We start from the raw sequence: 11,617 nt of genomic DNA, 5'->3' as shown, positions 1-11,617 counted from the left end.
CACTGCTTTGAAATGTACAAGTAATTTATGAATAGAGCTTATGCAAAACACTCATGAATGTAAACTAATACATCACAATGGTGAGCTTTAGACACACTAACAGATACAGTTTATGAGTTTTTTTGTGGGGATATAGTAATAAACTTGCTGGTCCAATAAAAAAATATATATATTAACATTTAGCAATTTCTGTAATGCAATTAGGTCCCTAAATCTAAGTTCTGATGATTAATGGGATTTAACTTAACTGTGAATGAGACGAATATGAATTAATGATTGAGCATAATTAAGTGTGGAATGTTCTAGTTGAAATTAGGGAAAAGGATTGCGGAGTTGGGAAGGCTATTATGTAATGTATAACTGCACAGATTACTAGCAATCATTTAGACTATCAGAATGGGTGCCAGTTGTGAAGGAAAATTTAGTTGACAGTTGAAGCAATCATCATTAACATCACCATAATTTATTTTACCCTTAATGGTTACTGCCGCCAGGACACAATACATAAGGGGGAAGCATGATCAACAAATTAAAGTACAGAAAGTCACTAATATGAAGAATGAGAATATATAATAATAATAAAAAAGACAATTTAGAAGGGGCATTGTACAAGAAGTTATAAAAGATTTTCAACAAATTGCTGGATGATTGTAAACAAACAGGAAGGGCATAACGATGCCATCAGTTAACCTGAAAAAATAATGGGTACAGAAAGTAATAGATGTCACGAACGAAAAGAACTTGATACCCTAAATGTTCTGTTTATAAGCTAACTCTCTAAATATTGAAGGATTGAATTCAGTGATCATTAATTCAGGTAGTATAGTATCTCATTCTACTATGGTGTTGGGCAAAAATGAGTTGTTCAAGGTGTTGGTATATGGTACTACGGAGATATTGGATGCTAAGGGAATTGTAAAGGAGCAGAGAACTGCTACCGGCGGGAGAAGAAGGGCACCATGTAAACTTTGAAAATTATAGTATGTCATGTAGAATAAGCGGAGTTGAGCTATTCTGCGTCTGCACTGTAAAAGGAGGGAGACTGAGGGAACATTAGATGGCAGTAATGCTACATGGTGGTTATTGTAGTTAGAAGTGATAAACTGGGCTGCTCGATTTTGCATCGATTTGAGAGTGTTAATGAAAAATTCGCTGCCGTGTATTCAGGTTTATTTCTAACAAAGGTGCCATCAGCTGTTTGTCCGACAGAGGGAGGCAGGAATGGCAAATTCTTTCTGATGAAGCCAAATGACCTCAATGTGTCCAATACAACCTTTAGTACATGTTGTGGGGTATTCTGTAAGTGTCCACCTGTAGTAGACTCCATTTTGGCTGCCGCTGAGTGTCGGTTTCACTCACACTGGTACCCCAGCCCAGCGAATCAGCTCTTCAGCAGCAGCCGAAATGGGCATGTCCACTAGGTGGACGTTTACGGACCACAGGCAGAATACCGCGATCTTGGCGATAAGAATGCCAAGGTACCCGTACTCTGTCACATGTGATAAGGTAGTTGAGTATATTCTAACGAGTAAAAGTGGAAGCAGTTCATAGGTTTGTGAGATACATGCATGAATTTACATTTGGAAGTATTTAAGCTTTGTCATCCACAGCTTGCACTGGTTTTCTATTAAATTCAAGTCAGTTTGTTGCTATAGTTGGTCCTGATATAGTAGTGTATGTGGCAATAGAGAATGCATTCATTGGTGCGACGACGAAGGGGGGGATGAGATTTATATTGGTAAGTCATTAATTCAGAAATATGATATGATATGATATGATAGAGGAATAACTTACTGGTACCTGAAGAATGCTGGATGATACTTTCAAGATTAAAATGTGGTGCTGTGGGAATTACCCAGGGCTGGTAGTGCAATATACTTAAAGGGACACTAAAGGTTACTATTAAGTCAACGTGGACTGTTGAAATACCATCACAGAAACCTCGAAACGCTTGATTCGTGCCAAGGAGAGACTTATTTTAAGATAAAATGCGTTCTGAAGCGTCCGCGTACCTCTAGCGCAGTTCAAGTCGCCCGCCCTCCGATCGAGGAGTACTGACATCATGGTCTCATAGTGACGTTGCGCCATCGGTGAGTAGAACGGCGTCCGCAGACGGCGCTACGGCTTTTCTGCGCAAAACGCGAACGCGCGGCCAGAAACGGAGCCAAGACAGAGCCGACAGCAGAGCGAAAGCGGGAGTATGGTGGGTAGCGGAAGGAGAAACGAATTACGTCCCACATTACGTCCCACGGCACACGGAGAGTCCGTTTTCGTTAAACTATAGGCTGCGGCGAGCTCGCAGCGTGGTCGGCGTGGTCTATGAGAAGCGACGAGCCTTTTCGCACTCGCAACAGGGCATAAAAATGTGCGAATCGACGCAAAACTCGGCCTAGAAACGTGCTTCGCCACAGCCAGGGCTCAATACGACCCAAGCTGGCACGACCCAGATGTCGTTTCCCGCACCGCCACCAGGCGCCGCTACTATACCTCAAACTCCAGCGCAAGACGCCCATAAGCTGGTACTTCATTCTGTGACGCTTACTTCGACGCTCGTCGCAATGGACCCTGACACCGACAGATTGGCTCGCGATGGTGGGCTCAACTTCAGCGATTTGAGCACCGACGAGCGCGACCTGCTGCTGAGGGCTCGCACTGCCGGCGTCGTTGCGTACTACGACGGCGGCCTCGACACCGGCTCTCCGGAGCGGGAAAGCAACGAGGGCTTCCCACGACATCACATGGACGTGGCATTCTCGCTGATTGTTCCAAATGAAAGTTTCGCGAGCCAGGAGAACCCTCACAGCACGACGCGATAACGAAACTACTGAAACTCCAAAGCGTGCGCGGCGCAGAGTCGAGCGAAAACGAAACCTTTCGAACACCCATATTACTGAAGGGTAACGTCAAAATGTTATTTTTTCTTAGAATCTAATAGACGTAGACAAGTAGCATTTCTTTCTGTCTTATAATCGAATGAAATGATAATTTTAATACGAGTAGTTGAGTATTAGTAACACAAATTATGAGGAGTCCTTTCGTCATCGGGCTAGTACCGGAATGTCGCTGGGGGGTCTCAAATCGTGTCATGCATTTACCTCAATTTCTCGGTTACTAAAGCTCTGTTCGCGATTATATTGACGCCTTAGACGTTCTAGAACATTGCTCTACCACTTTAACTTGAGTTTCTGGTAACCTTTAGTGTCCCTTTAACTCCACTACTGGACTACTGCCTAATGTGTGTACACATAGGCAGTGTTGCAGTAGTGGAGTTAATTAGTTTGTTGATCATTAAGTCTTGTTAACTATTATAAAGCTTATATCCTATATGAGAGTGCAAAATTTGCACAAAGGAGGAACTTTGGTGGGGTAGAAGTAGCTGTCTGTTGATCTGAATGTGCTGGACACAGTATGCACAAACTACTACAGTAGTAATGTTGATGAGCACACTACTGGAAATACTAGGAAAAAAATTCAACAAGCCCCACTGTTGATTGGAAACAGTTGATAACCTGTTGAACGATACATAGTAAAATTCTAAAAATTAAAAGGTTCACTGCCGAAACCCGGGATCGAACCAGGGACCTTTAGATCTTCAGTCTAACGCTCTCCCAACTGAGCTATTTCGGCTGATGAAGAACACGTGTCTCAAAATTGTTTATATTCTATTTGCGCATTGCAACCGGCTTTTTACTTTTTTTCTCTAGAATTTGAGTGAAGTTTGCATAACAGTAAAATATTTAAAACTCTCACAGCTATGTAAAATGTTGCTTTAGTTTACTGGTGTCACACGGGGCACTTTCGATTGCTATCGAGCCTGATCCGGATCGTATTTCGCGATCGTGATTGGCTCCTCAGCGCAAACTGCGAGTGGAGCCCAATCGCGATCCGGAAATTCGATCCGAATTGGCCTCGATCGCGATCGAAAGTGTCCCGTGTGACTAATGTAACTTTCTCTATTAATTATGCGAGGTTGCGTTCGTTTATTATTCGAAGCGTTCGTTGTCGAGAGCCCGAGGTCATGTTACCTGCACCGTAGTGTTCAAACTATACACCACTAGCGCACCAAGTGCACACTGTAGGCCTAACGAGAGTCCACCAGTTGGTTCTTTATTCTATGAGTCCACCGTCCACGTGTTCAACCAGCGCCTTGTCCAACGCATACGAACGCGCTCCATCTGTTTACATCTGGCGCATGTGGCACCGAGACAGCGGGCGTACGGTCTTGTGAGTCTTGTGAATCTTGAGTCGCGCCTGTTATGCGTTCTTCGCAGCGCAGGTCGAGGTTTTAGAGCGTTCGCCAATCTTGGTACTTAACCGTTCCGGAAGAAACAACATGATCGACTTCCAAGCCGTAGTTATGGCCGCCGGTCGCGGTTCTCGGCTCACCGAGCTCTTGACCGCGGACTGCTTCAAATACCAGCTGCCCGTCGCAAACTTGCCCATGATATACTACCCACTGCGGGCGCTCAAGAACGCCGGTTTCTCCGAGGCCATCGTCGTCCTGCCGTCTTCCGCACGCGCTCGAATCGACGACTCGCTGTCGGATCGCGTCGGGCTTCGAATCGACTACGAGTTCGTCGCCGCTTCCGCGGGCGAAGAGGACCTGGGCACCTTGCAGAGCCTGCGCCAGATCGTCGCCAAGGGCAAGATCAAGAAGGACGTGTTCGTCGTCGGCTGCGATTTGGTGACCGACTTCGACTTCACGCACGTCGCCAACCTGCACCGCATCCGGAACGCGACCATGACCGCGCTGCTCGCGCCTATGTCGCAGTCGCTCCGGGAGTCGCCGGTGCCGGGAACCCGCGGCAAACCGAAACTCGAGCGCGACTTGGTGGGCATCGAACCCGGCACCCAGAGACTGGTGCTGTTCAACGCGGAGGCCGACTTTGAGGAGACCGTCACCGTACGACGGAAGGTGCTCAAAGAACACCCGGTCGTGGACGTGCGGTCGGACCTGGTCGACGCCCACGTTTACCTTTTGAACAAGTGGCTTCTCCCCTACCTGCTCAAGGATGACGGCATTACGACTATCAAAGGGGAGCTGGTACCGCTGTTGACGAGGTATCAGTTTAAGAACGCGCCGCCGAAGCCGTCGTCGGAAGACGTCGTGGACGGGGAGCAAACGGAAACTGACATTTTCAGGTGGGGGCCAGTCCACGTACGAGTCGACCTCGTTGTAATCCTGCTGTTAGTCATATTTTTTTGCGTGATGACCAGTATGCCAGTGCTTTAGAGCGTGCAGAAGTCCGATCGAGTCGACTGAGTGGCAGTTTCCGGGGCGTTCACGTCGAGTTTGGGTATGTGACTAATGCGATGGGTGGACTTGACATTACATCATGTTATTTCATTCGTACGCAGGATGTATTTGCTCATGTGAAGTTTCATGGCAGTAGTGACAAGAACCAAGAAAATTTGTAAATACTTGTTGACGTGACTGTTGGATTTGAAACTGTCAATTTTCGGTTGCATACAAGGAAGGTTACGATTAGCGCTGCATAACGTCGTGTTGGCTGGATCATTTGCCAAGGAGCCATTGACACTGCCTTGATGTCTCTCGCATGAACAAAAGCTAGCAAGGAAATATTTATTTACGTGTTGTTCTCGCACAAGTGCGTGTATGAATGACACACCCAGTTTGAATTTCACTGCATTTCTGATCTTTGTAATCATTTTCAGTTCAGGTTACAAAAAAAAAAAAAACTGATTTTGTTTTCTTTTCCCCTCTCCAAAAGGTATGCTCCACTCAGCGGAAGTGACCTTCTTGGTGTGGATCTCGGAGACGAGTTTAACTTGGGTGACACGGGCACCCAGAAGAATCCGATACATTGTTATGCTTACGTCGCTGAAGGAGCATTCTTAGTTAGAACAAACACCGTTGCTGGATACATGGAGGCGAATCGACAGGTAAGTGTGTTAGTCCTTTTAGCGTCCATGCTGTGAAACGAAAAGATGCCTCATAGCTCTTCCTTGAACAGAACTTTGTCAACAAGTTCCATTCCAACTTCGATTTGTAGTTCAGGTACAGCTGCACTTGCTAGAGTATTGCAAAGATTATTTGGAAATCACCCCTCAAGCTCTTTGCGTTTGATTTGCTGTTTGGGCAAGTTATACTCAGCGCAATGAAATATAAGCCTTAGATTAAAGGCAGGAAAAAAAAAAGATTAAAGGCAGGAAAAAGAAACTGTCTTTATACTGTTTTTGTTTCGTACTGCAGGCTCATCAGCTGAGCAAGGAAATCTTCCCACATGTTGCCTCCGGCCGTTTCGACAACATTGTTGCTGACAAAGTTGAGTTTGGTGAGAAATCGTCCGTCCGCCACTGTGTTCTCGGACAGAACTGTCGGATTGGAGCACAGGCCAAGGTGTCAGACTCTGTGCTTCTGGATGGTGTAATAGTTGGTGATGGCGTGAGCATACAGGGTTGCATCGTCTGCGGGGCGCAAGAGGTTGGCTCCGGCGCAGTGCTCAAAAACTGCATAGTGGCCCACAAGAAGAATGTCGCTTCTGAAGCCAAGCATGCCAACGAAGTTCTTGGAACCTTCGTGGAGATTTAGCGGTAACATTAAAATGGACAAAATATTTGAATAGTCTGATCTGTCTTTATTTGCAGAAGTGCTGTAGGCTTCACAACTTAGCGCTGCAAAGAAGCATTATAGTAAAAGCAAATACTCATTGCAAGGCCAGATAATGTTGCACAAAGTATTTTTATGAAAGGCATAGAGGGTGAGCATTAACAGGTGTCCTCTGGTAGCGCAGATTGTAAACTTGCAGCAATGTTATCAGTTGTAATAAACAAATCGTGGTGTTCAATATTCCACAACTGCACATTGGGTTATGAGGCACGTACATCATAGTGGAGGGCTCCGGATTGATTTTGACCACCAGGGTTTCTTGCATATGTAAGTCTGCGCTTTTGCATTTCGGCACCATAAAAAAATGGCCAGTGCAACCGGGGATCAGAACAGCGACTCCCTGCTCAGCAGGAGAACGCCATAGCCACGAAGCGAATGTGTTGGGTAATGTGGCCAGTGGTCTTGACACGTTGGCACATAATGGGCTCCAAGTTGCTGAAAGAGTTTACATCTGGCCGCACTGGTAGGTACAATTGCTTCCCTTCAATGTGCCTTGTTTGCTTGCTTAATGCCAATGTTGCCCTCAGAAAAACAAAATTGCATTATAGGGTTTTACGTGCCAAAACGACGATCTGATTATAAGGCGTGCCATAGTGTTGGAAATTTTCGACCACCTGGGGTTATTTAACGTGCACCTAAATCTACATACTTGCCTGAAGATTGATCGCCATACTAAAGAGAAGAGCTAAGTTGACCTTAGTAAATTACCTTCTTCCTATACCAAAACGGCCACTCTTGCCATGAGAGGATGCTTGGCAAGTCGAAAATCCACAAAAACGAAAGGCAGGTGGCGACCCCACCTTGACGTTCCTGCACCAGCTTGCTGTGATGCATATTTTGACGTTTGCTCGACCTAGTTAATTTTTCATTGGTAAATATGGACTACTTCGTGTTCTAAAAGAGCCAAAGAGTGAAAAGGGGAAGTTTCAAAACTTTTATTGTGCCACAACAGCTGAAAGGTGTAAAAATACCTTGAAGTCTGTGACATTATACTGATGGAACTCGAAGTTTCAGAGTAAAATGAAAAGAAATGAAACCTTTACCTTTATTCTTTCTTCTAATAATCAACCTGCTACCACGAAATTCACAAAATTGAGTTTTGACAGAATATCTTATTAGTGTAGACTGGTCTACTGTTTCTCTTCAGAGTCCCTTCAACCCCATGCTTGGGCATCCGCGAAGCAATGACAAGTTGGAATCGGAGACTAGCAATACTATTGCTGTTTTCACTTGTCATTTTTGCTAGCCTCATTAAAGATGCACTACGGAACACGTCAAGAGGTTGACTTCCTATACATGTGGCAGTTTGTCTAGTCGCACCTTGACAAGGTTTCAAAGGTGTCTGCACATACGAGGTACCTTAAAGCTGTATTAAGCCTTTGCAAGAAGCGTGCTTACGCTTTCCTTTGTTTTGCAGGGAGTAGCCAATTTATTTCTCTGTGCAACCAACAAAGAAAGCTGTGCCAATGTTGACATTAAAATAAAGTTAAGGTCAAGCAAATGTTGATGCTAAAGACAAAGTCGATGCACATAGTGGTTCAACTGATTCGATGATTAAATGTTGACTGTATCTCGATTCTGTGTCTTGTTCATTTTCATTACTCATTTGCTTTTTATCTTATTTGTATCGTATTTCACACTAAATTACGTTGACTGTCTTCTTCAGTGTCAACATTTGACTGACCCTTTTTTTTGTTTTTTTCTGGAAGTGGTTGCAAGATGGCCAGATCTCAGATATGCCAAACCAAACCTGTGTGAAGTCAGTAAAGAAGACGTTGTCTTAGCTGTTAGCTGCATGTGTGCAGCAAAAGCATAAGGCACGCGGAAACATCCGGGATACCTTGTGTGTGTGCGAGTTAGTGCATACTTGGCAGATGGTGGTAGTAGTAAAATAGTGGAGTGATCGCCCTAGTCTGACCATAGAATAAAGAACCAACTTAATAAAGAACTGACTTTCGGCAATGCAGCCCTGTGCATGAGATAAGAGCGTTCTGTGATAAGGGGTTCGAGCAAGGTTGGAAATAAAGCAATGAGGGGTAGGCAGGCTTGCTTTTAGGAGCACATGAAAATGCACCAAATCAGAAGGTACAGGGTGACATGGTATGGACATCATTCGAGGGCAGGGAAGCTAGCAGCAAGATAGAGTTTGAGGAGAGCGATTGAGAGAAGTGGCAGCAAAGCAGTGGGCAAGGAAAGTTTTCAGTTACTTATACACGAGGAATGTTCGACACAAAATGGAGGAAGTGAACCGCAAAATAGTCAACCAAATATATGGACAACAGCAAGGACAACAGCAGGGATGCAAAGCAAGAAACATTGTTTAAGAAAAAGGTTAAAGAAACGGAGAGAGGCCTGTGGAAAACAGGGATGCAGACGAAATCAGCACTGGGAAAATACAAAACCTTCAAGCAGGAAATTGCCAAAGAAAATATCTAGCCTAATTCTAGGGGAAGCTCATTTTTGTTTGAAGCCAGGACGAGAATATTGCGGACTAAGATGTATCGAGTAAAGTACCAAGAGATGGACACGTTATGCGGTGCATGTGGAGAGGAAGAGGAAAAGGTTGAACACCTGATACTTTTTTGTAAAGGGGTTAACCCTACAGTGCAAAGCAACAGGATGGATTTTTTCAAAGCATTGGGGTTTAGGGACAATGGAGGCAAAATAGGCATTAAGTGGGTAAAAATAACTAAACGAAGGTTATCTGATTGGTGGCTAAAATCAAGGTAAGAGTGAAATTTCAACCTCCACCGAGTACAACATATATTACCACTCACGACTAGGTGGCATGAGCCACCACCCGATTTAAAGGGTTAAGCCTCATCCATCCATCCATCCATCCATCCATCCATCCATCCATCCATGAACACGCTATATTAGTGTTGAGTGTTTGTGGCTAATTAGACTCCTTTACAATTATAGCACGCTTCATTCTTTTTCTCTCGCATGTGTTTTTGCTGTGTGGCGTACTTCCACTGATGGTTTCGTGTGCGAGCTCTTGCGTTTCTCTCATTTCACCCAGCACACGATTTTTCGCGCCATGCATGAGAACGCCTCGTTAGTGGTGCAAGTTGGTGCCACAGTTACGAGCACTGAGGCAGACACGAGAGGATCAAAGAGCATGATCGCAGCACTGTAACACGGTAGAAAATGACAGTTTCATTCTCTGCACACAAGTGACAAATACAAGCAGACAAACAGAAGTATAGTTGAGTGCAAAATCTTAAGGACCAGAATTGTCGCTAAATTTCGTTTCTTTTCTCAGTCTAGGCAAAAGGCTGAAATCAAGTGTACTGCCCACGTGCGTCTGCTTGACTAATGCCATTTCACGTTGCACGGCTGTGCTATAAGAAATTCATATTTTTTTGCATATGCCGTGATCTCTATACTTTTACACTCGACTGTACATCTCTCTTGCTACGCGCGTGGTACGAAGTAAAACGAGAACATGCAGACATTCGGTTGGTATGTTTTATTATTTCTCTAAACTTTTATTGGTCTATTGAAGCAACAAATAACTTACATTTTTTTGAATAATTCTCAAAGTGCCATGTCACTGTCAGTGACATCACAGCAATGCCATGTACGTGGGCGCACTTGTGCAATTGACGTCGACTCCTCTGCTGGGAGCACGGCACCCACTAGGAGGACAAACAGCATTTCATTTGAAATTGAAGCTCTTTCCGCAGCGCGTAGGGACGTAATACCGTAGTACCTTGATTATACGTTCCCATTACGTACGTTTTCCCGGCGCCAACCTCCGTAATTGAGAACACAAAAAAATGATCCAATAAAGTTGCGCTAAATTTTTACCGATTCATTCTTTCCCAGAAAACGATTTTTCGGCAGTAACGTTCAGTACGTCGCCAAACTGCGATCGTATATGTATTACGGCTGCTAGACCTCACGTAAACAAGCAAATGGGCGAGGCATGCACGATCGAGAACAGTATAGAGCTGCCCGCCACGGCTTCACCGCAATACTCGCCCACCCATTCCATGTGAAAACGACAGCGTGCACAGTTTCCTATTCTGGTACCAGCAAGTCTCCACCTGGGTCGTCGCACGCCACATTTACAGCTTTCGCCGCCACGCCTATTGCGATAAGTATTTTCACCTATCTGTTTTATAGTGCTTTCTGCGTAATGCCATTAGCAGCGTACTGCATGTTTTCAGGAGGCAATTTATCCTAACCCACCGCCATTCGGTGGTGCGATGTGGGCATCACATGTCGTTTTCCCGTCGCCCTCTTAAAGCACCACACAAGAGGAAAACAACAAAATGCGTCTCGCACTGCCGGAGTACCACCAGCATGACACGTGTTGGCGTCTTGTGCTGCAACGATACGCGCTGCGCTTCGCATGACGTAGATGTCAACAACAGTGGAGTCTGTCAAATATTTTTTGTTACTTCAGATCGTACATTTTACCAGTTAGTACGTTTTCTCTCGGGCCTTTTTTCAAAATGTATAAATGAGGTTCTGTACTTAGCAGAGACAATTGTTGGCGCATATTGTATGCACTGCGCTTCTCAGCTCGAAATGGCCAGACCTGATGAGGGGCCCTTTTAAAGGGTTAACAATAATGAAATTTCACTCTGGCTATATTGGTAATACACGAGTAATAAATACTACTAAAACAAGCTTTGCGAAGCTGTAGGGTTGGTAATAGTCTAATTTTCTCATTTGTAGTCTTCAAATAGCACCTAACCAGATGATGTGTGCACCTGGTGGTCGGTGGATATGATGCAAGTTTCAACACAATGCCTCCACGATTTTTTCAGCATGTCGCAGGCAGCGGCTAATCTCGGAGCTCATGCCGAGGAGTTGCGCGCTCTTAGTCGTATGTCGTTTCCGCTGAGCGGTAATGGCGTTGTTTTCTCTGCACTTCATGTGCAACAGGGCTCCACCCATTGCCTCTTGAGCTACAACTACCTACATCATCTGGTTTCAACAGAAAGCAATGAAGTAGAGCTAACGCCTTCCATG

At 44.9% G+C, this 11,617-nt stretch overlaps 1 protein-coding gene and 1 non-coding gene across 2 annotated transcripts; one reads left to right on the top strand and one right to left on the bottom strand.

The window, feature by feature from the left end:
• Window positions 1–3,554: 3,554 nt before the first annotated feature.
• Window positions 3,555–3,627, bottom strand: TRNAF-GAA (transfer RNA phenylalanine (anticodon GAA)). Its single transcript has one exon. It is a non-coding gene; the product is annotated as a tRNA-Phe (tRNA).
• A 263-nt stretch (window positions 3,628–3,890) lies between these two features.
• eIF2Bgamma (eukaryotic translation initiation factor 2B subunit gamma) lies at window positions 3,891–6,580 on the top strand. Its single transcript, XM_075702021.1, has 3 exons — window positions 3,891–5,142; window positions 5,733–5,904; window positions 6,215–6,580. Exons 1-3 carry the CDS (start codon window positions 4,334–4,336, stop codon window positions 6,551–6,553), a joined length of 1,320 nt encoding a protein of 439 aa, XP_075558136.1. The 5' UTR covers window positions 3,891–4,333; the 3' UTR covers window positions 6,554–6,580.
• The last annotated feature ends 5,037 nt before the right edge of the window (window positions 6,581–11,617 follow it).

The sequence above is a fragment of the Dermacentor variabilis genome, chromosome 8 (genome assembly GCF_050947875.1).
Source record: "Dermacentor variabilis isolate Ectoservices chromosome 8, ASM5094787v1, whole genome shotgun sequence".
In the NCBI taxonomy this organism is placed as follows: domain Eukaryota; kingdom Metazoa; phylum Arthropoda; class Arachnida; order Ixodida; family Ixodidae; genus Dermacentor; species Dermacentor variabilis.
This window is presented reverse-complemented; position numbering and strand designations above follow the sequence as displayed.

What these genes read in the sequence shown, in the direction of transcription:
- eIF2Bgamma (XM_075702021.1), top strand. Translation starts at nt 4,334, where the DNA reads ATGATCGACTTCCAAGCCGTAGTTATGGCCGCCGGTCGCGGTTCTCGG. An exon ending in ACGGAAACTGACATTTTCAG is followed by an intron (nt 5,143 to 5,732) that starts GTGGGGGCCAGT and finishes CCTCTCCAAAAG; the next exon opens with GTATGCTCCACTCAGCGGAA. An exon ending in ACATGGAGGCGAATCGACAG is followed by an intron (nt 5,905 to 6,214) that starts GTAAGTGTGTTA and finishes TTCGTACTGCAG; the next exon opens with GCTCATCAGCTGAGCAAGGA.